Source organism: Brassica napus, chromosome A10 (genome assembly GCF_020379485.1).
Source record: "Brassica napus cultivar Da-Ae chromosome A10, Da-Ae, whole genome shotgun sequence".
NCBI classification, from domain to species: domain Eukaryota; kingdom Viridiplantae; phylum Streptophyta; class Magnoliopsida; order Brassicales; family Brassicaceae; genus Brassica; species Brassica napus.
This window is the reverse complement of record NC_063443.1, coordinates 15666903-15691466: the sequence shown is the minus strand read 5'-3', so window position 1 is coordinate 15691466 and position 24564 is coordinate 15666903. Positions and strand designations below refer to the sequence as shown.

At 33.5% G+C, this 24564-nt stretch overlaps 4 protein-coding genes, 3 non-coding genes and 1 pseudogene across 8 annotated transcripts; 6 read left to right on the top strand and 2 right to left on the bottom strand.

The window, feature by feature from the left end:
- The first annotated feature begins 745 nt into the window (after nt 1–745).
- Nucleotides 746–816, top strand: LOC125579663 (annotated as a pseudogene).
- A 192-nt stretch (nt 817–1008) lies between these two features.
- LOC125579670 lies at nt 1009–1095 on the top strand. Its single transcript, XR_007317728.1, has one exon. It is a non-coding gene; the product is annotated as a small nucleolar RNA U54 (small nucleolar RNA).
- Nucleotides 1096–1165: 70 nt separating this feature from the next.
- On the top strand, nt 1166–1263 carry LOC125579672. Its single transcript, XR_007317730.1, has one exon. It is a non-coding gene; the product is annotated as a small nucleolar RNA R64/Z200 family (small nucleolar RNA).
- A 98-nt stretch (nt 1264–1361) lies between these two features.
- Nucleotides 1362–1442, top strand: LOC125579662. Its single transcript, XR_007317722.1, has one exon. It is a non-coding gene; the product is annotated as a small nucleolar RNA Z199 (small nucleolar RNA).
- A 2425-nt stretch (nt 1443–3867) lies between these two features.
- Nucleotides 3868–11550, top strand: LOC106370558 (inositol hexakisphosphate and diphosphoinositol-pentakisphosphate kinase VIP2-like). 2 transcript variants are annotated; one of them, XM_048742306.1, is made up of 30 exons: nt 3868–4147; nt 4307–4366; nt 4555–4601; nt 4798–4881; nt 4978–5041; nt 5141–5294; nt 5469–5539; nt 5697–5801; nt 5896–5988; nt 6111–6185; nt 6546–6631; nt 6798–7004; nt 7091–7190; nt 7269–7339; nt 7563–7641; nt 7764–7922; nt 8070–8112; nt 8244–8326; nt 8438–8500; nt 8579–8653; nt 8920–9045; nt 9297–9538; nt 9618–9662; nt 9757–9823; nt 9946–10017; nt 10164–10408; nt 10497–10554; nt 10676–10843; nt 10934–11008; nt 11130–11550. In XM_048742306.1, exons 1-30 carry the CDS (start codon nt 4070–4072, stop codon nt 11403–11405), a joined length of 3171 nt encoding a protein of 1056 aa, XP_048598263.1. In that variant the 5' UTR covers nt 3868–4069; the 3' UTR covers nt 11406–11550. The 2 variants fall into 2 exon arrangements, with proteins under 2 accessions (XP_048598263.1, XP_048598262.1); XM_048742305.1 differs by having other exon boundaries at nt 3868–4165.
- Nucleotides 11551–11945: 395 nt separating this feature from the next.
- LOC106372125 (serine/threonine-protein kinase PBL34-like) lies at nt 11946–14708 on the top strand. Its single transcript, XM_013812262.3, has 6 exons — nt 11946–12478; nt 12656–12990; nt 13066–13201; nt 13275–13411; nt 13495–13618; nt 13935–14708. Exons 1-6 carry the CDS (start codon nt 12250–12252, stop codon nt 14513–14515), a joined length of 1542 nt encoding a protein of 513 aa, XP_013667716.2. The 5' UTR covers nt 11946–12249; the 3' UTR covers nt 14516–14708.
- A 1607-nt stretch (nt 14709–16315) lies between these two features.
- Nucleotides 16316–18160, bottom strand: LOC106372126 (MATH domain and coiled-coil domain-containing protein At2g42460-like). The gene is made up of 4 exons (XM_022693520.2): nt 17965–18160; nt 17719–17882; nt 17386–17597; nt 16316–17288 (listed from the first exon to the last, which is right to left on the bottom strand). The coding sequence occupies exons 1-4, from the start codon at nt 18126–18128 to the stop codon at nt 16833–16835; spliced, it is 996 nt and encodes a 331-aa protein (XP_022549241.2). The 5' UTR covers nt 18129–18160; the 3' UTR covers nt 16316–16832.
- A 3846-nt stretch (nt 18161–22006) lies between these two features.
- LOC125579029 (MATH domain and coiled-coil domain-containing protein At2g42460-like) lies at nt 22007–23514 on the bottom strand. The gene is made up of 4 exons (XM_048742304.1): nt 23273–23514; nt 23019–23179; nt 22706–22908; nt 22007–22604 (listed from the first exon to the last, which is right to left on the bottom strand). Exons 1-4 carry the CDS (start codon nt 23434–23436, stop codon nt 22149–22151), a joined length of 984 nt encoding a protein of 327 aa, XP_048598261.1. The 5' UTR covers nt 23437–23514; the 3' UTR covers nt 22007–22148.
- Between the last annotated feature and the right edge of the window lie 1050 nt (nt 23515–24564).

Here is a 24564-nt window from a genome sequence, read left to right as displayed (position 1 = left end):
TTTTTCCTGGGAGTGTTGCAGAGAGAGAACTTGGTCTGTCTCTAACGTTTCTTGTCTGTTGAACTATCAAGATAAAAAATTAAAATTTAGTGGGTTTACCTGAATCATTCCCAATAGTAATACCAAATTATACAGCAAGAGATGGGACTTTATATAAGTGATTAGAGACATGTAAAAGGTACTGAGACTCAGATATACACATACCTTTGTAACATAATGGCCTGTGGTGGCACTAGTGATGAGATGGAAAGAAACTTCTTTTCCGGAGTAAAACTACTTGCAAAGAAAGGATCCATGGAAACTGCATAAGCTCCGGGCTTTTCGTTTATACTATCCATAAGCTGGATTGACAAACGAGGTGGAGAGGACAACTGGAACAAGTTTTCAGGGTCAATGAACAATAGTAAATTCATTTCCAATTTCTTCATCTTTCCAGGGTGGTTTTACGTCGGAAATTTGCCTCCTTCGACTCTGTTTCAGCGGCAGCAAATATTTTTCGTATTTTTGGATGGGCTGAGTCAAGGCCCATGACAGTATAAACCAACCGCCACTTACGAATCTTCTTTGGGCCAATGGGCCCAAGTATAAATCCTTTTATAAATCATTAGGGTTTGCTTCTTATAACTCGTTGAAGACGATATTTAAAAGGAGAGGCGGATACCGCAGAGATAGATCTACTGTTATCTTCTTCTTCACAAGATCTTTAGTTTTTTTTTTGTGTGTTTTGGTTTCTGAATCGTTCTGAGATCAGTTGATGAGCAAATACTGCAACAATATGAACTATATGATTATTAGTATTTTATTTCTCTGATGATCTACTTTTTTTTTTTTAACTCTTTTTTCGGTTTATTGGATTAGGAGCAAGAGATGTGATGAGTAACTTAATTGGTCCGTGTTTCAGATTTACCGTGACCGAGACTTTTTTAACCAACCTCTGATCTCTGTAGCCTATGTTTCAGTTATCTATTTGTTTTCTCCTACTGAAAACTTGAACATGTTTTGGTATTTGGCTCTGTGATTACTTTGCCAAATTGGCAGTATACGCTATTCTGAATACAGTATGGAAGATACATATTTTTATACTATATGAGAGCCTTATTATCTACTATATGGTATTTTTTTTGCAAATATATATTATGGTTTTCATTTTTTTTAAAACAAAAAACTTCTGCTGTGATGATCTTTTGAATAAAATTCACATGTCAGACTTCAGAGATTCATTAAGAATCAGTGAGAATAAATATTCATAAATCTGAGCAGTTTCAATCTCTTTTTTTTTTTTTTTTGGCAATTGATTAGTTTAGATTCTTTGGTTCGTTACCGTTTGATAATTTCTGGTTTGCATAAGCTGAATCGTTTTAGGATCAGATGATGAGCAAATACTGCAACAATATGATGGATTAAAATCCTCATGATTCTTAGTATTTAAGTCTCTGATGATCTATTTTGCTTTTCCATTTTTCATTTTTAACAGAATATAACGCATTACTAAAATTTTGTTTGTCCTTGGGTTTTTACTAAATTTTGATTGTACATAAGAGACATGATGAGTAACAAATTGGTCCGTGTTTCAGATTAACCATGACTGAGAATTTTACACCAAACTCTGATCTTAATTTGCTTTCAGTTTCCTTTGTTTTCTCAAAAGTCCCAGTTCTGTAAGATTGCTTTATAACATTGTGTTTGCCCTATTCACACGAACTGGCTAGACTACAATTGCATAGCAAGATTAATCATTAGTTTATCAATGGAACCGGAACTCTTTTTACGTGTCCATGTTTGACAAGCCTATTAGAGTATTAGATACGATGAAAGCTTTTCTAGGTAATTTATAAACAAACAAGTTTATTAAAAAAAATTCACGGTATCAAATAAAAAAAAATCGAAACTTGCTATACAATTATTGGTTCCATCAACACATTAACTATAGCTTTTTTGTAAGCTAAACTGCATGTCAAGAAAATATCATTTTGTATCATCTGCATTGTTGTGATCATAACTTATCAGACCTTACGGTTTTTTCAACCCGTTAGACTCCAGAACCAAGCCTTAATAAACAATCACACTGGTCGCTCTGTTTTCTCTGGTTCCGATTCACCAACCACCAGAAGTGATTATCTATAACCTCACATTCTGGTTAAAGAATTTTTTAAAAATTTTGGTTAAAGAAGGTTTCGTGTCCACCATTCTATGACAATCAGTGTGAGATATTGAAGATTTTTTTAAGGATACAACTACGATTCTCTCATTATGACCATATGCATCCTCCCTTATTTGTTTAACCTGGTGTATACTAATTAACTCTGTATATTTACATTACATCTATGTAATATCTCAATCCGTCGCCTAGTACATTAGTACATGCCAGGAAGATAGTTCATCACCATATGAAAAATATCACAAAAGGTCTAAATATCATCATCCTGTACGCGTCGCCAATGCTAATCGACATACGAAAAAGAGGATGAGAAAAGTTAGTTGAGAACAAGTGAATCTGCATAATGTGGCATCCATGGTGAACAAGGAAATAAAGACTCCATTTCTTTGGGAATGAGACTGTATGTTTGCCATTGAAGTTGCCAACCGTTTCCTTCTTGCTTTGTTATGGGCTAGCCTTTGCGCTCAAACCTTCTTTCTGTTTCAGTTTTTAAAGTTTAATATAATCAGTTGTTCAAAAAAAAAAAGTGTAAGAAAAAGACTAAGTCATTTACTTTGGTTTCATGCTTTGTATGTTGTTGTCGATTGAACACGCGCGAATGTGATTAAGATCAGAACTTGCAAAGCTATCATTGTTATTAGGACCGGACATTTTATCCGTTAAATTTGATTTGATTTGTTATTCGTTTTAATTTATTAAAAAAATCAGGATATCCGTAAGTCTCTGAATCAAAGCAACTATTAAAAATCAATATCCGTTACAAACAAAGCAAATCACAAATACTAAAAGATTTAGAGGCATATATCTAATCCGCTCCGTCTTGTATATCTATGACTAAATATAGAATTTTTAATGAATAATCTTATACAATTATTATTTTAACATATAATTTTATATATATAATTAATTATAAAATATAATAAATTAAGAAAAAATAAAAATCTCTAACGAAAACTACAATTTTTCTAAAAATATTTGTTTTATAAAAAATTTATTAATTTTAAAAATTCATAAAAACACATTGTTTCATTAATTTTTAGTTTATCTTCTATGTTATGCAAAAGTTATTTTAAGAAAAAAAAAAACAAATTTGTAGATTTACTTGTATTGTATAAAGTAAATAAAATATCTATGAATATTTGTAAATATCTATAATTTTTTTGGATATCCGGAAAACCGAATATCTGTATTTTCACGAAACAAAACAAATTGGAAATCAGATCACCGTGATGTACGAAGCAAAAAAAAATGGTAATATCCAATCTGTGCCCATTCCTAATTGTTATCACAAAGTATGAACAATATATAAGGTTGGTGATATACTTTTATGTAGCAGCCTTTTGAAATAAGAAAAGTAGGGCTGTGATATATAGAATTCTCTTTTTGAATGAATATTCATGTTTGTTATCTCCTCAGTTTATTTGTCTTCATTCAATCTCCACTGTTTTTTTTAAACTTGATACTGTTACAAGAACTAAAATATAATTAGTGGAGTAAATTATCAGAAGCCAATTTAAATACTTATTAGCCTCATTATGCCACATTAGCTCTTTTAATTCTATCATCATTGACTGGATTAGAATATACTCCTTAATTTGATTTGGTTTGTTAACCTTAATTAAATGCTTACTTATCCGGATATTTAATTAAAAGCCAAATCTATATATATATATAGCTTAAAAGAATTCAATTCAATGCAACGTCCCTGACGCCTCAATTTCCTCGTTCCTTTTCCACACTATTGCTCTGCTTGCGATCATCGTTCTCTCCAGTAACATTTTCGCTGATCATCCTACGGTCTCTGTCGCTCGATCCTATCTTAGTCACCAGCAGGGATTGTACGACACCGAAGCGATTTAGTCGATGTTTGTACTTTTTCTTCGATATAATTGAAACGATCGTTGTGGAACAATGGGGGTGGTGGAAGAAGGAGGAGCAGGTGTGGTTGATAGGAAGATAACGATCGGAGTCTGCGTCATGGAAAAGAAGGTGAAGTGCAGCCCCGAGGTTTTCTTTCCTTATCGTTCTCGTATTTTAGATAAGATGATGATTTCGTTTTTGAAAACAAATCTGATATTCAGGTGAGTTTTTGCGTTGTTTTTGAATCCGTCTCCTCGTCTCAGAGAACGTTCGCTTGGACTTTTGCAGGTTTTCTCGGCTCCCATGGGTCAGATTATGGATAGACTGCAAGCGTTTGGCGAATTTGAGGTATGATTGATTTGTCGATTGGAGTGAGTATATATATGCCTTTGATTATAGAGTTAACCCCAAGTTTGTGATTCTATATGTTTTTTTTTTTATTTAAATGTCTGCGGATTCTATGGTGTATAATCCCTTTTTAACTGTGATATGCGATCTCATGGTTACTTTTGTTACCACTTTTTTTTTGTAACTAGATCATACATTTTGGGGACAAGGTTATACTCGATGATCCAGTAGAAAGGTATGTGTATGATGACTAAACTCTATTCATAGCGTTTTTAACTATATTGAATACCATTTTTTTTAATTAACGTGATGCATGGATTTGTAACACATTTCTTGATTAGTTTATCAGGGGAAAATGTAGTTTAAGATTAATTTACAGTTATGCTCTGGGACCACTAGTACTTACTTCGCCAGGAACTTTTCTGTTTCAGTTGGCCTGTTTGTGACTGCTTGATTGCTTTTCACTCCTCTGGATATCCTCTTGAGAAAGTTCAAGCATATTCTTCTTTACGAAAGTGAGTTCAGTGCCTTTTTTCAACTTTTGTTGATATAGTTCAGTAAACTGCTTACTTTATACATTGAGATGGCCTTTTCAAACTTCTATGATTCAGGCCCTTTTTAGTGAATGAACTGGATCCGCAGTATCTTCTTCATGACCGCCGGAAAGTGTATGAGGTATTCATTTTCAGACTGCATTATTTTGTTCATGAAAAAAGAATACTTACATGCTTTCTTTTTAATCAATAAATTTGTTTTAATTGTGCGCACCTGTAGCATCTAGAGATGTATGGTATCCCTGTTCCTAGATATGCTTGTGTCAATAGAACTGAACCCAACCAAGACCTTGATTATTTCGTCGAGGAAGAAGACTTTATTGAGGTTAATGGTGAAGTATTCTGGAAGCCATTTGTTGAAAAGCCCGTTAATGGTGAGCTCTCCTCTTCTCGAATCTTTGATCTCTCTATATTGGTTGACTGCTTGTTTTGCGGGTACTATAAGGTCAAACTAAATCGTTTTTATCTATCAGCCTTGATCCCAACATTTTTTATTTCTGAATTGAGTTTCTTTATTGTTTACTAATCATACTTTTGTACTTGACAAGGTGATGATCATAGCATAATGATATACTACCCTAGCTCAGCAGGTGGAGGCATGAAAGAATTGTTTCGTAAGGTACTGCATTTCTTTGTACATAACTTGGCTTTACGTGGACTGACTTTGATCCTTGTATTGTATATGTTTGTTGTTATAACCTTAGTTTGGTCATCCACTACTTGTCTTTCAGTTTCAGCGGAACTTGCTATCTCTCTGACCCTAGTTTTTGTTTTAGGTTGGGAATCGTTCAAGTGAATTTCATCCTGATGTCAGAAGGGTAAGGAGAGAAGGTTCTTACATATATGAGGAGTTTATGCCTACTGGGGGAACTGATGTCAAGGTTCTGTTTCTGATGCTTCTAGATGAGCTTAACATTTTTAGTACATTGCAATGGTTCAGTCTGGGCTTTAACAAGTTTTCGACTGAAAATGCAGGTCTACACTGTGGGTCCTGAATACGCACACGCTGAAGCAAGAAAGTCACCTGTTGTTGATGGTGTAGTTATGAGAAATCCGGATGGGAAGGAAGTAAGTTTTTCGATCATTACTAAACGGTTCCTCATATGAAACCTTAATGGAGCTCATGTTTTATGAAAGTACATAATGCTGATGCTCAAAATTTGATGAGGTATTGTTATTTAATTGAACAGGTGAGGTATCCAGTGTTGCTTACACCTGCTGAGAAGCAAATGGCGAGAGAAGTTTGCATTGCTTTTAGGCAATCGGTATGTTGTGATTCCAGTTATGATTCTCTATCATGATGCTTAGATTTAAGATCATTGAATTGAATTGTAAACGACCAATAAACTGATTAAAATGCTCTCTTTCATACTCTGTTCCACAAGAGAATCCGTGCTTCCAGTGTGATCATTTAGAAGGAACAATTACTTAATGTGATTGAAAGATACTCTAACTAATTTATTGATTGGTTATCTTCTGCTTCCAACTAAATGCTTGGTAGCGTGATACAAATTATCCTCTTATCAAAAGTCAAGGATACACGCATGTTGTTGGTCTTTGCAGGAAAAATGGAAGATATTTATTTTTGATATCATGCATCAACGGAATCATTTTCATGTTTGCAGGTCTGTGGATTTGATCTCTTACGATCTGAGGGAAGTTCATACGTTTGTGACGTTAATGGATGGAGTTTTGTGAAGAACTCTTATAAGTGAGATACTAGTCTGGACCTTTTTTTTCTTCTGACTATTCTTTCAGTTATATCTTTGCAGGGAAATCACAAATCGTGATATATGCTGGCGATGACCTAGCTTAATATATTATTTTCATCGAGTGTATTTTAATCAGAAATGTCACCATGGCTTTTTCACTGTAAGGTACTATGACGATGCTGCTTGTGTGCTACGGAATATGTTTTTTGATGCAAAGGCTCCTCATCTTTCTTCGACAATTCCTCCCATTCTGCCATGGAAGATCAACGAACCTGTCCAATCTAATGAAGGTCTAACTCGCCAAGGAAGCGGCGTCATTGGAACATTTGGGCAGTCGGAGGAGCTACGTTGTGTCATTGCTGTTGTCCGGCAGTATGTTTTAACATATGAGCAACTGTCTTTTCTAAACTCCTCTATGTTCACTCAGGCTCTGAGTTGTGTTTAAATTCCCTTGACAGCGGTGATAGAACCCCTAAGCAAAAAGTGAAACTCAAAGTTACAGAGGAAAAATTGTTAAACCTGATGCTTAAGTACAATGGAGGAAAGCCAAGAGCTGAGGTGAGAGGCTCAGGATTTTCTATCTTCACATTCGTGTAGTGATATTATTTTGATGTACAATTTTGTCCTTACTTGCAGACAAAGCTTAAAACTGCAGTCCAATTGCAAGATCTATTGGATGCCACAAGAATGTTAATTCCTCGTTCAAGGTAGACCTCTGATAGTGTTCTTATTACTTGCATTACACTTCCTGTACTCAGCATTTTACTTGGCTGAGTGGTATTCACAGATACATAATTCCTTTCTAATGAATATAGCCACTGGATCCATAGATTTAGAACAATCCTGATGTTTCTGTGAAATATTCTCCAACTGCTTCCTTAGTTACATATTAGCAGTAACTAACTTTATGTATCTCTGTTTGATGTTTAGACCAGGTGAAAGTGATAGTGATGCAGAAGACCTTGAACATGCTGACAAGCTTCGACAAGTTAAAGCTGTTCTTGAAGAGGTTGTGTACCTTGATAATTTAAGAGCTACTTTCCTTTTTTTCTGAGTTCTAGCTTTATGCTAAAGATTTACTCTTCTTCTTTGCAAACTCCTTCTCATGTCATAGATGTGTAAAACATGCAGGGTGGACACTTCTCTGGTATATACAGAAAGGTTCAACTAAAACCGCTGAAATGGGATAAAGTAACAAAAAGTGATGGTGACGGTGAAGAAGAACGCCCAGTGGAAGCTCTTATGATATTGAAATATGGGGGCGTTCTCACTCATGCTGGTCGACAACAGGTAACATTACTATGTTGTATCAGAAGATGACGTTTAATTTAATGTAAACTTCAGTAATGGTATTGCTGATGGAGGGTTACTTTATATTAACCTATTTAAGATCCCCAGGGGGTTGACGTATAATGTTTGCTTGATTTGTTTCCATAGGCAGAAGAACTTGGTAGATACTTCCGAAACAATATGTATCCAGGTGATGCGCTTGATCTTATATTCCACTTTCTATATGTCTCATAAAGTTTTCTGAAACAGTCATATTCATTGTGTCGATACATACATGCTTTATTTCTGACTGGTTTATAATTAAATGGGGTATGCTTGCAGGTGAAGGTACCGGTTTGCTCCGTCTCCATAGTACATACCGTCACGACCTTAAAATTTACAGTTCTGACGAGGGACGCGTTCAGGTACAACTTTGTACCGACTTAGTATTGAGATATTACCTTCAGTCTTCTGTATATCCTTCATCGGTTCTTTTACCCCAGATCAAAGTATGAATGTAGTTGCACTGCTTGCAGATGTCTGCAGCTGCTTTTGCTAAAGGCCTACTTGACTTAGAAGGACAGCTGACCCCAATCCTGGTTTGCCGTTTTCTTTTGCGAGGTAGTATCGTGCTTAGCAATGTCACAATCATTAAATTTCTTATTTTGTTTCTCTAGGTTTCTCTAGTTAGCAAGGATTCTTCAATGTTGGATGGCCTGGATACTGCAAGCAGTGAAATGGAAGAGGCCAAGGTAGTCTCTTTCTCTTTATAGAAAACTTGAGTGTGGGTTCAGAAGATATGAAACGAATGAAAGCTTGTTCTGTCACACGTCTGAAGCATCAACCAATAATACATAGTGATATGCGTAGCATTAGATCTCAAATGCACTTGCTCATGTTTAAAATTTATGGTTGAATTTAATCTGCGTTAAGTAGTTTGAATTTTATTTTCAAATATTCATTAAACAATCATGTCTAATTATAATAGCTTTGAATTACTTTCCTATCTTTCCTGCAGACTCAGTTGAATGAGATCATAACTGCCGGCACAAAGTTGGTACATGATTACGTCTCTTCTGAATCACCTTGGATGATCGATGGGGTTGGACTTCCTCCTCAAGCTAATGAGAGCCTACCTGAATTGGTACTCACATTTTTTTCTATACATATTTAAGTCTATTAGCATTTTGCAACCTGGATGGCTTTCTATCTGTTTTTTTTCTTTTGAATTGTCATTATGCTACAGAGCATATTTACTGTTACAGATCATATTCTAAAGGCCATCAACAGTATCATTTGCTTTTTTTTTAGCTGCATTTTTCTTCCATATTTAATATTCTCTAGCACAAAAGATATACTCAGTGCTACTTGTCTGTTTACTTTCTAAATAAATAGGTAAAATTAGCTAAAAAGGTGACTGAACAAGTGAGGCTACTAGCAAAAGATGAAGAAGAGAATCCCACTGAGCCTAGCGCCTATGATGTTGTCCCTCCCTATGATCAAGCAAAGGCCCTTGGAAAGTCAAACATTGACGTTGGCCGGATTGCTGCTGGATTACCTTGTGGTAGTGAAGGATTTCTTTTGATGTATGCTCGCTGGAGAAAACTCGAAAAGGAACTCTACAATGAAAGAAGAGAGTAAGTGTTAATGCTTGTCAAGTTTACTTTCTGCATCAGTTGCTATTTTTATAGCGCTAATAGTTGGAATTAAATGTAGCCGGTTCGACATAACGCAGATTCCTGATGTTTACGATTCATGCAAGTAAGCTTTGTATTTCAGTTCATTATATACCGGTCCTAACTTGCTTTTTAATTGCTTTCATTCTGAATATCGTGCAACGTGTTGTCAATACAAGGTACGACCTGTTACATAATTCTCATCTCAACCTGAAAGGACTAGATGAACTCTTCAAAGTTGCTCAGGTATGAACTGAATACAAAAACTGATGTCTCTCTTCCATTTTGTGAAACTTCAATGGTACATCTCTGTTATGCATTACGATCATGTGCTATGTTGATTAGCCAGTTATGTGGTGTGGTTGCAGTTACTAGCCGATGGTGTAATCCCAAATGAGTATGGGATCAATCCACAGCAAAAGCTTAAAATCGGTTCAAAGGTGGGTTCCTCAACTTGGCATTCTAACTCTCACAAAGGCGTAGAGTGTCTAGTTTTCCTCATTTCTCTAAGGATCCTTGATTATTTTCAGATGGTCTCGTCCCTTAACATATGCTTTATTTTTTATTGTCTGCCTTTGAAATTAAGATTGCTCGTCGCTTGCTGGGCAAAATCTTGATTGACTTGAGGAACACTCGAGAAGAGGCCATGAGTGTTGCTGAACTGAAGAAAAGCCAAGACCAAGTCTCGGTGTCATTATGTTCGCCGAGAAAGGAGGATAGATGTAGTCAGCCAAAACTTTTCATTAAAAGCGATGAGCTAAGACGGCCTAACACTGGAGAGAACAAAGATGACGATGAAGATAAAGAAACCAAGTACCGACTAGATCCAAAGTAACTGAAAAGTCTCCTTTTCTTGTTTTAAATGACGTAATAATTAATATCTTCTCTAATTTTCTTAATGTCATGGTGTTTCCTTTAGGTATGCAAATGTAATGACTCCTGAACGTCATGTGAGGACACGCCTTTACTTCACATCTGTGAGTTTCTTCTTCCATTTTTTCGGCCTCTTTCCTACAAATTCTTTATTAACTTCGACATGCTAGCCTTCGGCTGTATAAATGCATCCACATGACTTTCTGCTATGTAATGATACGACAGGAATCACATATACATTCACTGATGAACGTCCTAAGGTATTGTAACCTCGACGAGTCTCTTCAAGGAGAAGAAGGTCTCGTCTGCCAAAGCGCATTGGAACGCCTTTGTAAGACCAAAGAGCTTGATTACATGAGCTACATTGTCCTAAGACTGTTCGAGAACACTGAGGTTTTTCTCTCTCTCTCTCACTCTCTCTCTCTCATGCTTTCAAGTTGTCAATACTTATGACACTGAAACCTAATAACATGTTACCTGCAGGTATCTCTGGAAGATCCGAAACGATTCAGAATCGAACTTACATTTAGCCGTGGCGCAGATTTGTCTCCCTTAGAGGTATAAATGCAAAGTCCAAACTCTTCTTCATGGTTTTATTATTGTGTCTAGGCATTCGAAGTAACGACCTAACTTTTTTGTTGATCTATTAAAATAAAATGGTTTTGATATGTTACAACAGAAGAATGACGAGGAAGCAGAATCTTTACTGAGGGAACACACACTTCCCATAATGGGACCAGAGAGGCTACAAGAGGTTAGTTCGTGTTTGACACTTGAGACAATGGAGAAGATGATACGTCCATTTGCAATGCCGGCCGAGGATTTCCCTCCGGCATCAATTCCGGCAGGCTTCTCCGGTTACTTTTCGAAAAGCGCCGCGGTGCTCGAGCGTCTTGTGAAACTCTGGCCCTTCAACAAGAACTCCACCTCTAATGCAAAAAAGCCAACAACGTAAGTAGACCATTGCGGTTTCATATCCTCAAATCAATTTCCTTGTTGGACCACACAAATTGTGGGGTTATTTTTTTCATTCTTTCTAATTGGGTAAGAACTAAAAATGTTCATTCTTTCGTTATTCAGAAGAATCGTTATTTGTTTTGTTTTTTAAACAAATCTATACTAATGAAATTCTCAAGCTTTTAACTAAAAAAAAAAAAGATGATTTGATTTTAAATTGGATTCCATCACGTACTTCGAGAGAAAGAAGAAAGAAAGATTTGAATGGAATTTGATTCGTACCTTTTGTTTTCCCAAAGGAGCATAATAGTAATAAATAATAAAAGTGTTGATAATTGGGTTCCAACCAGACAAAAGGAGAAAAGACACAACACATATCAACGAGGAAGGTTTGTAATTGTGACCAATGTTTGTAGCTAAAACAATGATGAATTAAGGAACGATAAACCGGTGATTAAAATAATGTCATTTAGTAATTTGAAACTGTTGGAACCACATGTGAAAAGGAAAAAATCTCACCTTTTTGTTTGCTTGGTCTCTGTCTCTATAGAGCTAGAGTCAGTCAGTCTACTCTTCTCATCTGCACATCTTCTCTCTCTCCGCAGACATCAATTCTCCTTTTTTGACTCAAAAATTCTTCTGCGAGTTGGGCTTTTGCTTTGATCCGTTCCCAGTGAATCTCACTGCTGCATCTGAAAATCACTTCACTTTACTTTCTCTCTCTCTCTATAATTAGCCTTTGGTTTTTTTTTTTTCTCCAAAGAAGTATATGTTGGTCTGATCAGATTAGCCATCTGTGTTTTTTCTTTTTTTTTTAATATTCCTTTGTCTGTGTTGGTGAGATGGGTTTGGATGATACTGATGCTGTCAAAGCTAAAGGAAACTTGCAATCTAACGAGAGTGAGAGTCACAAAAGGAAGAAGAACAACAGTAAAGGCGAAGAAGAAGAAAGAGAAGGAAGTGGGTGTTGGCTCAACTTAAGGTTTATGTTTGGCTGCGTACCTTCAAAACCAGATGTTGATGGTGTTTCTTCCGCTTCCTCTTCTCTCTATGCCACTACCTGCCCCACCGGTATATACATTCTCTGATTGTTTAATTTCCCTTGCTTTAAAAAAAACATTTCCCCTTGAATTGAAATAAAAAATGAAAAAACTTAGTTGTTGGTTTAGTTTCCATAAGTGTATATGTTTCATTGAAAGTTTACATCTTTACTTATTCATTCACTCATGATTTTTGTTGTTACAATAGTGGAAAGTAAACAGGCAAATGAGAAACCAAATGATCAACCAGTTTCCTCCACGACAACAACAACAACTAGCAATGCGGGAAGCTCTTCCTCAACCCCAATGATCAGCGAAGAACTTAAGGTTTATTCTAACCTCACCAAGTTCACTTTCAACGACCTTAAGCTAGCTACCAGAAACTTCAGACCCGAGAGTCTTCTCGGAGAAGGTGGTTTTGGTTGCGTCTTTAAAGGATGGATCCAAGAACACGGTACTGCTCCTGTTAAACCCGGTACAGGTCTCACCGTAGCTGTCAAAACCTTGAATCCTGATGGACTTCAAGGTCACAAAGAATGGCTTGTAAGAAACAACAACCTCTTCTGTTTCTTTCCTTCCTTTATAATTCTTCCCGTTTAAACATGTGGTCTTTTGCAGGCTGAGATTAATTTCCTTGGGAACCTTCTTCACCCAAATCTAGTAAAGCTGGTTGGTTATTGCATAGAAGATGATCAAAGACTGCTTGTTTACGAGTTTATGCCTAGAGGAAGTTTGGAGAATCATCTTTTTAGAAGTATGTAAACCCCACAAGGCCACAACCTCGTTCTTATAAGTTTTCAATGTTGTAAAATCCTTTTTCTTGCAAGGGTCGTTGCCACTTCCTTGGTGTATACGGATGAAGATTGCGGTAGGAGCTGCAAAAGGTCTCAGTTTCCTCCATGAAGAAGCTTTGAAGCCTGTCATCTACCGAGATTTCAAAACGTCAAACATTTTACTTGATTCAGTATGTATCTTTCTTTACTCCTGTTCATTAACATGATTAACACTTTTTGTCATATTTTTATAAATTCACATTTTTTTTCTCAGGACTACAATGCAAAACTATCTGATTTTGGACTTGCCAAAGATGCTCCTGACGAAGGCAAAACACATGTTTCTACTCATGTTATGGGTACTTATGGTTACGCTGCTCCAGAGTATGTTATGACCGGTGAGTGTCCCTCTTTAGTGCTAATCCCTCAGTTCTGAAATGTAAGATGTTTTAAGAAATTTTGATGTTACAATATAAAAGATGTTTTCAGTTTTAACTTTGTAAAAATCTGTGTAACCATTCATATTTATTTTATAATCTATTTTCTAATTGGTTGAATAGTTTTTAATTTTAAAATTTAATGATATTTTTAATGTAAAATGTAATTTTTTTAATATAAAACATCTTCTATTTAGGAACACAGGGAGTTACATTTTGTATATTTTGAAATATTTGATGTTTGTTGATCAGTTTCTTTATTGAACTTTTGTTAAAGGTCACTTGACGTCAAAGAGCGATGTGTATAGTTTCGGTGTGGTTCTTCTCGAGATGCTAACTGGACGAAGGTCTATGGACAAGAACCGACCAAACGGTGAGCACAACTTAGTGGAATGGGCGAGACCGCATCTACTTGACAAAAGAAGGTTTTACAAGTTGCTTGATCCGAGGCTGGAAGGTCATTTCTCGATCAAAGGCGCACAAAAGGTGATTCAGCTCGCTGCACAGTGTCTTAGCCGTGACCCCAAGGTTAGGCCAAAGATGAGTGATGTTGTCGAAGCGCTCAAACCGCTTCCTCATCTTAAAGACATGGCAAGCTCTTCTTACTACTTCCAGACAATGCAAGCCGAGCGTTTGAAAAACGGGTTGGGTCGGTCTCAGGGGTTTGGATCAAGAAAAGGACAACCACAACCCGTGTTTAGGACACTGTCTAGTCCTCATGGATCTCAAGGAGGAAACGGATTTGGATCAAGAAAGGGGCAGCCACAACCTGTGTTTAGGACAATGTCAAGTCCTCATGGTGCGTCGCCTTACCGACCTCAGATTCCTTCTCCGAAGCCTAAAGGAGCAACTACATAGAGTTCTCTTGCGTGTGGACATAGGGCACAACGAAGAAAGGCTTCAATGCTCAAAGCTTTATCGTTTGTTTAAGCGGCAAGAGATATATTTTTAACCAATGTTACTGTAAACTCTTTATTTAATCGATTAATGTAAAAACGTTGTAAGAACGGTGAAGCCAAATGGGTTGTCTATGGAAACTGTTATCTCAGTAGCTAGGCCTGGCATTTTTTTATCCGAAATAATTCTTTCGATTTAGTAGATGTTTTAAAAAATTGTTTTTAAAAAAAGAAATGATGTCCGAACAATATTAAACTCAAACCAAACTAATCAAATTTTAAATCAAAATAACCTAATTAACCTAAATTAACCAAAATTATCAAATTTATCCAAAGTTATAACAAAATTTAACTAAAATTTAACCGAAATCAAAACTTCCATAATAATTTTCAACAATCAAACTAGAAAATATCGAACCAAAATTTTATTTCGGATTAATTCGATAAAATTTACGTTTAACCAAACTAACAAACAGATTGTAGGCCTAAATAGCCATTTGAAAGGCCAAAAAAATCTCTAAAACACACTTGCTAAAATAATATGTTGGAATTAAATGTGAAGAATATTTCTCATAAGATTCAAATATAATTAACTAAAACCATGTGTGAGCACAAGGCCAGATTATAGCAAAACAAAGTAATGGACTGAAACAAGTCGAGACAATAATTAGAGATGACAAATAGGTTGTTCAGTTCCATTCCGGACCGCAGAGGGATTGTATTCAGGCGGGTCACAGCGGATCAAGTCTGCGCGGGCGGCAGTCTTCGGAATGGCTGTCTAAATTTAGGGTTTTGAGTTAAGGGATAAATTTTTGGAGATATGATTTCAAAAGTAAAAAACAAAAAATAAATATTAAAATTTTTAAAATAAAAGAGACTATATTAGTCATTTTTTAGAACTAAGTTTGTGATAAAAACTTAAAAAAAAACTATTTGAGAGAATTGCCCTCTTTAATAAATATATTTTATAAGTTAAATCTTTTTCAGTAAAAACAGCAGTACTAAAATTATAAATTGTTAAAAAAATAAAATTGTATACAAATTATTAATTTGCAAATTGAAAAAATAATTTTATTAAATTACTAATTTAAATACGTTCAAATTAGAAAATCAAATCAATTAAAAATTAAAAATGATCACTTTATACTTTTTAAAAATTAAATGAATTAAAATCAAATGTAATCAAATACTTTTTAAATAAAATATTATTGAAATACGATTTGGTGGTGTATTATTGGACACAAGAACGGTTGAACCAGGTTTAACAATAATGATACCAATTTTCATGAACATCTCTGTTTATATAATAATATTAATGTGATTCATGAACATCTCTGTTTATATATACCAAACAATAGTGTTACCAAGAACGGTTGAACTAGGTTTAACCATAGTGTTACAAAAAAAACAATAATGATACCAAACAATTTTCATGAACATCTCTGTTTATATAATAATAACATACGTATATATACAGTGCTCAAGAGGTTAAACAAAAAGATTGCCAAAAAAAAGAGGTTAAACAAAAGTAACAAACTAAAGTTTTTGCATATACATCAAATTCCCAGAAAACCTTTGGTTGTTGTATTTTAATGGATTTGAAAATCTGAATTAAATCTAATGTTATTAGTTTTATGATTTTCAAATTTATATTAAAATCATGTGTTATTTGTTTAATGATTCATAAATTCTATATCAAATCAAGTGTTATTCAATCGTATGGATTTACTAATAAAATTAATTTTATAATAGATTTGGATAGATTTTTTTGAATTTTTTTGTTAAAAATACAAAGACTCAAATCTAAGGAAAACCTCTGAATTTGTAAAATACTATCCAAAAAAATTTAAAAATATGTATATTTTACTTGGATTTATAAATACTACGTGAATTTTTAAATCAATCAAAATACATAAACCAATAACATCTCCTAATGAAAAACCCCATGTCGAAGTATGAAAAAAGAAACTGGACGAAAATAATTTTACTTAAAGATTCCACCATTGTTTACACAATAGCAAAGAGGGGACCACAAAACAGATATTAAGTTTCACGTAGAAAAGAGAATGCGTTGGTTATGGTAGTACTATGTAACAAAAAAAAAAAAGTGATCAGCACATAAACCGAAAAAGAAAAAAAAACGAAATCAAACTTAGCTTGATAAGAACTGAAATAGAGAACCATCCTCAATGTTGATGAGATCATAACACATTAAACAATTATAGTTTTTTGGTTCGGAGGAGAACTCCTCAAAGCTCTGTTTATAAGACATAGATCAGCTAGGATTTTGAGAATGAGAAGCAAGAGAGAAATAATCTCTTTATAAGAAAATCTATAAACTGAAACGAAGAAACTTGAGCAGCAGCAGATTTAGTCTTCACCTTGTCTAGTTCAACTATGACATCTGACAAAGACAGTTCAACATTCTCGACCCGTTCCTCTAGTTGATGGATCCCAGACTCATGAGAAGAATGTGCTCCTTTCTTCCACTCCAAGGAAACCTCCTCAAGCTTTGAATTTAACCAGTCAAGTTTGAAGCCTGACTCCTTCAGCGCTGTCAAATCTCTTTGAGCATTGCTTAGTTCTGTCGCAGACAAGCTCTGTGGAGGCTTGATCAGTGTCTCGACGAGGCCAAGGAGATACATGTAGTACTTTGGTTGGACCCATTGGTTCTCAGGTTTGAAATCTTCTACATAGTGTGGGTCCTGAAAGACAGTATTGGCCACTGAGAAAACCTGACAATGAGAACAAGCAATTATTATAATTAGGAACTGGATTAAAATCTGCCACTCTCTTTTGTGGTGGTGGTGGTGGTTATCTCATTAAACTTACTTGAGAAGCAAAGATATGGGAACCATGGAAATCTATTATATCATTCTCAGTTGATTTTCCTTGATGAACAACTTCAACTACTTTGATGTAGACTTCAACGGTTAGTTTGTAAGAGGCAACGCCTTCCGGAAACCCCAGCTTGGTAAGAGGCAACGCCTTCCGGAAACCCCAGCTTGGGACCTCAGCGCAGAACAAACAGTATTTCCTTTCTTCTGTAAGATAAAGAAAAAAAATATATATATATATATATATATATATATATATATCAACTTTTCTTCTTCAGTCATTCAGATTCACACAAGTTCGTGGAACATATATAGACAAGGTGATTACCTGGTGATCTGTTTAAAACTTGGCCGGATTGATTCAACAAAAGGAAGCTAAAAATAGCTCTCCGTTTCCATCCAGGTCTCAATGAATTAGGAGGATTCACAACGCAAAGGAACACAGACAAGTGATCAGAGCAACCGGATCCCTTGGGATATACCTTAGCATACCTAAGGGGAAAAAAAAAAACCTTTTTAGTTCTGAAAATCAATATATCAAAAAGAAAACTAGATGTGATTTTTTTCGATTTACCATTCGCAGCCACCACTTGAGAAGTTATCAGACTTTATCCAATTGTTCCTCTTGGAGAAGTCATCTATCTCCCAACTCAATGCCTTCTCCATCTGTAAAAATATTGATCGATAAGGTTTGTTTTGATTTCTTGTATGTTTCCACTTCATGCATAATACTCCCATTATTTATATATATATAGGAGGCGGGTAACAAAATTTTACAGCATATATTCATCATACTTCTTCCTCCTTTTTTATCAAACTTCTTCCTTTTTATCATATATCCCAAATTCATATATATATATATATATATATATTCAAATATTATTAGCCAAAAAAAGAAGATACTATATTATTTGCTAAATAAATTTATGGAATGGGCTTTCATGTTAAAAGTTAAAGTGATTAATATCGTTTATACCCTTAATGAATAAAATATATAATTAAATTAAAAAATAAAAACGAAATTTTAATTTATTTTGATTAGATAATTAATTAAAATTAGCAATAGTAAGAATTATCCAAAATCTGAAAAAATAATTTAAAAAAAGATAATTTCTGTATATATTGTATTGTTATCTGAAAAAGTCTTTTAGTAAAAAGTTAAAAACATGAATTATATATCTAAATATTAATCAAATAAAATTATTAATTATATAATTAAAAATAGAATATTAAATTAACCAAAATCTAAAAATATAATTTAAAAAGAAGATAATTTATATATATATATATATATATATATATATATATTGTATTGTTATCTGAAAAAATATTTTAGTAAAAAGTAAAAAACAGAAATTGTATGTTTAATCTATACTATTATTTGCGAAGTAAGTTTTCGGAATCAAGCTCTCACGTTAAAAGTTAGAGTTGTTAATATTGTTTATACCTTTAATGAATAAAATCTATAACTAAATCAAAAAGTAAAAAAAAGAAATTTTAATTTATTTGATTAGATAAATGATTAAATTAATAATAGTAAGAATTATCCAAATCTGAAAATATAATTTTAAAAAGAGATAATTTATGTATATTGTAGTGTTATCTGAAAAAGTCTTTTAGTAAAAAGTTAAAAACATGAATTATATAACTAAATATTAATCAAATAAAATTCTTAATTATATAATTCAAAATAGAATATTAAATTAACCAAAATCTAAAAATATAATAAAAAAAGAAGATAATTTCTATATATATATTGTATTGTTATCTGAAAAAGTATTTAAGTAAAAAGTTTAAAACATAAATTATATAACTAAATATTAATCAAATAAAATTCTTAATTATATAATTAAAAATAGAATATTAAATTAACCAAAATCTAAAAATATAATTAGAAAAGAAGATAATTTCTATATATATATATATATATTGTATTTGTTATTTGAAAAAGTATTTTAGTAAAAAGTTAAAAACATAAATTATATAATTATGAATAGAGTGTACAAAAAAACTTTTTAAAAATTATGAAAATGTTTAAGCCCGCATCGCAAGCAAAACACATAGTATTTCTAATTGGCTGAATAGATGTCTGACAAAAGCAAGAGAGATTATTCATAAAAAAATAATGTAATCAAAAAGAAACATATGTGCTCGGAAAAAAACGAAGATGAGCTGGAATCTCTAGATTACTATAAAACTCTAACCACAAGTTTCAGTAGGAGCTGCAAAAGGTCTCAGTTTCGTCTATGAAGAGGCTTTGAAGCCTGTCATCTACCGAGATTTCAAAACTTCAAACATTTTACTTGATTCAGTTTGTATCTTTCTTTACTCCTGTCCATCAACTTGTTATGGAGTTCACTTGGCTCTTCAAGTTGTGGTTGACCTCAGCTCCGACCACTGTGTTCTTCAACGGGTTCACAATTGGGTAATATGATGCATTCAATCTCTCATATATGTTGTTCCTTTAAAAGAAACAATAACAGAAAGATCTTCAAGATTATTAATATTACATGATATTAAGGTACTGTAACATGATAAAATTATTATAAATATTGATATTTTGACAAGATTTTTAGAGATTTTATAATTTTTAAATCATCATATAAGAAACAGAATTCTGAAAATTATAATTTTGTTGGATAGTTAAATAAGTAAAATTATATTTAACTTTATTACTCAATGTAAAGATAAGTTTAATCAAATGTCTAAATTGAACGTATTTAAATTTTAGTTGCGATAAAATAATTTAGTTGAACAATTAGCAGTCGATTAATTAGATTTAATAAATATATTTTATAAGTTAAATATTTTTCAATAAAAACAACAGTACTAAAATTATTAAATTGTTTAAAAAATTAAAATTGTATACAAATTATTAATTTGCAAATTGAAAAATAATTTTATTATATTAAACTAATTTAAATAAGTTCAAATTTGAAAATAAAAGAAATTAAAAATTAATATGATTACTTTATACATTTTAAAAATTAAATGAAATTAAAATCAAATGTAATCAAATACTTTTTAAATAAAATATTATTGAAATAATAATATTTCTGCGAAAGCAGATTGCTCTGCTTTGAGGTCACAGCAGGGTTTCCATGTATGTAATTGGCTTATCCAAAAACAAAATCTGAATATTTCTCTTTGTTTTCGATTTGGTTGTGTATTATTGGACATAGGGATGTCAAAATGAGTTAATTCGCTCAACTCAGCTCCGCTCATAGTGAACTCGAATTTTTCATGAGCTAACTCAGCTCAGCTTATTTATTATATGAGGTTTCATATGTAAACTCGAACTAAGATAATCTAGATCATGAGTTAAATGAGCTAACTCGCGATCAAATATAAAAAATAAAAAAATTATAAAATAAATTAGGTAAATAATTTTCATAATATAATTTAAAATTTAAATATTAAAATCCAAAACATTAACATTAAATACTGAATAAAATCAAAACTTAATAATAAATTAAATAAAACTAAATTAGTGATCCAAAAATATGTTCCACATACGAGTCTTAAGATGATTCATCTTCAATTTTTTCATCTATTCAAATCATAAAGATATATATTTTGCATGAGAGTCTTAGGAATATTTTGTTTTTTTAACGCTGGATAATTATGATATTACAAACTATGAGAAATATTACAAACGATTCTATAGTCGATAATTCTACATGTCTTATGAGGATTCACGTCTGACTGCATCACCTGAGCCGCCCAATCGGATCCATGCTTGAAGGTACTCTTTGCGCCATGTTGAAGATCTCTTGTAAGCTTTTTCTCCTTTAATTCGCATAAATCTATTTTCTTCGGAAATTGAAACTCAGACGTCCTGGTGTATAAGCATTAATGAACTCTTAGTCAAACCACTGGATTAAGTAGATTTCCACATGAATATTTTTGATATCAATATTCTTTTACATTCTTCTACATATTTAAAGCGTTTTGGTTTTACATTTTAACTTTAGAAGATAGATATGATTAATATAGAAACTATCTTTTCTTATATATATATAAAGTATAAAAACTATCAAACTCATGAGTTAGTTCATGTTCATTAAAGATCGTTCATATAATTCGAGATCTAATTTAAATTCGATTATTAAGCTCATTTATTAAATGAGCCTATAAAACAAAATTCATGCTCATAAAAAAATTGAACTAAGCTGAGCCAGCTCATGAGTTATATAACTCATTTTGACATCCCTAATTGGACACAAGAACGGTTTTGAACCGGGTTTAACAATAATGATACCAAACAATTTTCATGAACATCTCTGTTTATATGATAATATTAATGTGATTCATGAACATCTCTGATTATATGATAATAGCATACGTATATATACAGTGGTCAAGAGGTTAAACAAAAGTCATAAGACTAAAGTTTCTGCATATAATCATCAAATTCCCAGAAAAACCCCATGTCGACGTATGGAAAAAAAAAACTGGACGAAGTAATTTTTCTTAAAGATTCATCATTGTTTACACAATAGCAAGAGAGGACCACAAAACAGATATTAAGTTTCACGTAGAAAAGAGAATGCGTTGGTTATGGTAGTACTATGTAACAAAAAAAGAAGTGATCAGCACATAAACCGCAAAAAAAAAAAACGAAATCAAACTTAGCTTGATAAGAACTGAAACAGAGAACCATCCTCAATGTTGATGAGATCATAACACATTAAACGATTATATTTTTTTGGTTCGGAGGAGAACTCCTCAAAGCTCTGTCTATAAGACATACATTAGCTAGGATTTTGAGAATGAGAAGCAAGAGAGAAAGAATCTCTTTATAAGAAAATCTATAAACTGAAACGAAGAAACTTGGGCACCAGCAGCAGATTTAGTCTTCACCTTGTCTAGTTCAACTATGACATCTGACAAAGACAATTCCACATTCTCGACCCGTTCCTCTAGTTGATAGATCCCAGACTCATAAGAAGAATGTGCTGCTTTCTTCCACTCCAAGGAAACCTCCTCAAGCTTTGAATTTAACCAGTCAAGTTTGAAGCCTGACTCCTTCAGCGCAGTCAAATCTCTTTGAGCATTGCTTAGTTCTGTCGCAGACAAGCTCTGTGGAGGCTTGCTCAGTGTCTCGACGAGGCCAAGGAGATACATGTACTTTGTTTGGACCCATTGGTTCTCAGGTTTGAAATCTACTACATAGTGTGGGTCCTGATAGAGAATATTGGCCACTGGGAAAACCTGCCAATGAGAACAAGCAATGAGAAAATAATTAGGAACTGGATTAAAAATCAGCCACTATCTTTTGTGGTGGTGATCAATGGGAGTCTCATTAAACTTACTTGAGAAGCGGAGATCTGGAAACCATCGAAATCTATTATATCATTCTCAGTTGATTTTCCTTGATGAACAACTTCAAGGACTTTGATGTAGACTTCAACGGTTAGTTTGTCCTTTTCCAGTAACCCTAGCTTGGTAAGAGGCAACGCCTTCTCGAAACCCCAGCTTGGGACCTCAGCGCAGAACATACTGTATTTCCTTTGTTCTTAAGATAAAGACAAAAAATATATATATATATATATATATATCAATTTTTCTTCTTCATTCAGATTCACACAAATTCGTGGAACATATATAATCAAGGTGAGTGATTACCTGATGATCTGAATAGAACTTGGCCGGATTGATTCAACAAAACGAAGCTAAAAATAGCTCTCCTTTTCCATCCAGGTCTCAATGGATTAGGATTCCCAACGCAAAGGAACAGAGACAAGTGATCAGAGCAACAGGATCCCTTGGGATCCACCTCAGCATACCTAAGAAACAAAACAAAACAAAACAAAAAACCTTTTTAGTTCTGAAAATCAAAATATCAAAAAGAAAACTAGATGTGATTTTTTTCGATTTACCATTCGCAGCCACCACTTGAGAATTTATCAGAATATATCCAATTGTTCCTCTTGGAGATGTCATCTATCTCCCAACTCAATGCCTTCTCCATCTGTAAAAATATTGATCGATAAGGCTTGTTTTGATTTCTTGTATGTTTCCAATTCATGCATAATACTCCCATTATTTATATATATACATATATAGGAGGAGGGTAACAATATTTTACATCATATATTCATCATACTTCTTCCTTTTTTAACCAAACTTCTTCCTTTTTATCATATATCCCAAATTTATATATATCTTCAAATATTATTAATCAAACAAAAAAATATTTCTAATAGTCTAAATAGATGTCTAACAAAATCAAGGGAGATTATTCATTAAAAAAATAATGTAAGCAAAAAAAAAACACATATTCTCGAAAAAAACATAGATGAGCTGGAATCTCTTGATGATTACTATAAAACTCTAACCACAAGTTTCAGTAGGAGCTGCAAAAGGTCTCAGTTTCCTCCATGAAGAGGCTTTGAAGCCTTGTCATCTATCGAGATTTCAAAACTTCAAACATTTTACTTGATTCAGTTTGTATCTTTCTTTACTAGTCCTGTCCATCAACATGAGAACACTTTTTCATATTTTTAGAAAATTCACATTTTTTTTTCAGGACTACAATGCGAAACTATCTGATTTTAGACTTGCCAAAGATGCTGCTCCTGGTGAAAGCAAACACACATGTTTCTACTCGTGTTATGGGTACATATAGTTACGCTGCTCCAGAGTATGCAATGACCGGTGAGTGTCCCTCGTTGGTGCTATCATTTTGAAATATTCAATGTTTTGTTGATCTGTTTTTTTATTGAACTTTTGTTAAAGACCAAAGATGAGTGATGTTGTGGAAGCGCTCAAACCTGTTTCGGACACTGTCTGGTCCTCATGGATCTCAGGGAGGAAACGGGTTTGGATCAAGAAAGGGTCAACCACAACCTGTGGTTCGGACACTGTCAAGTCCTCATCAGATTCCTTCTCCAAAACCTACAAGGAGCAACTACATAGCGGTCCCTTGCGTGGACAACAAACAAAAAGCCTAAATACTCGAGGCTTTTAATGTTTTTTTAACCGATGTTAAGGTAAACTCTCTTTTAATCGATGAATGTAAAAACGACGAAAACACGGTGAATCCAATTGTGATGTGCTATCTGATTCAACACTCCATTACTGAACTAATATTTCCTTTGACATATGGTAAATGTGACAAAGAGGAATTACAAACTCATATTCCTAAGTGGGTTAAGCTGAAACAAACACA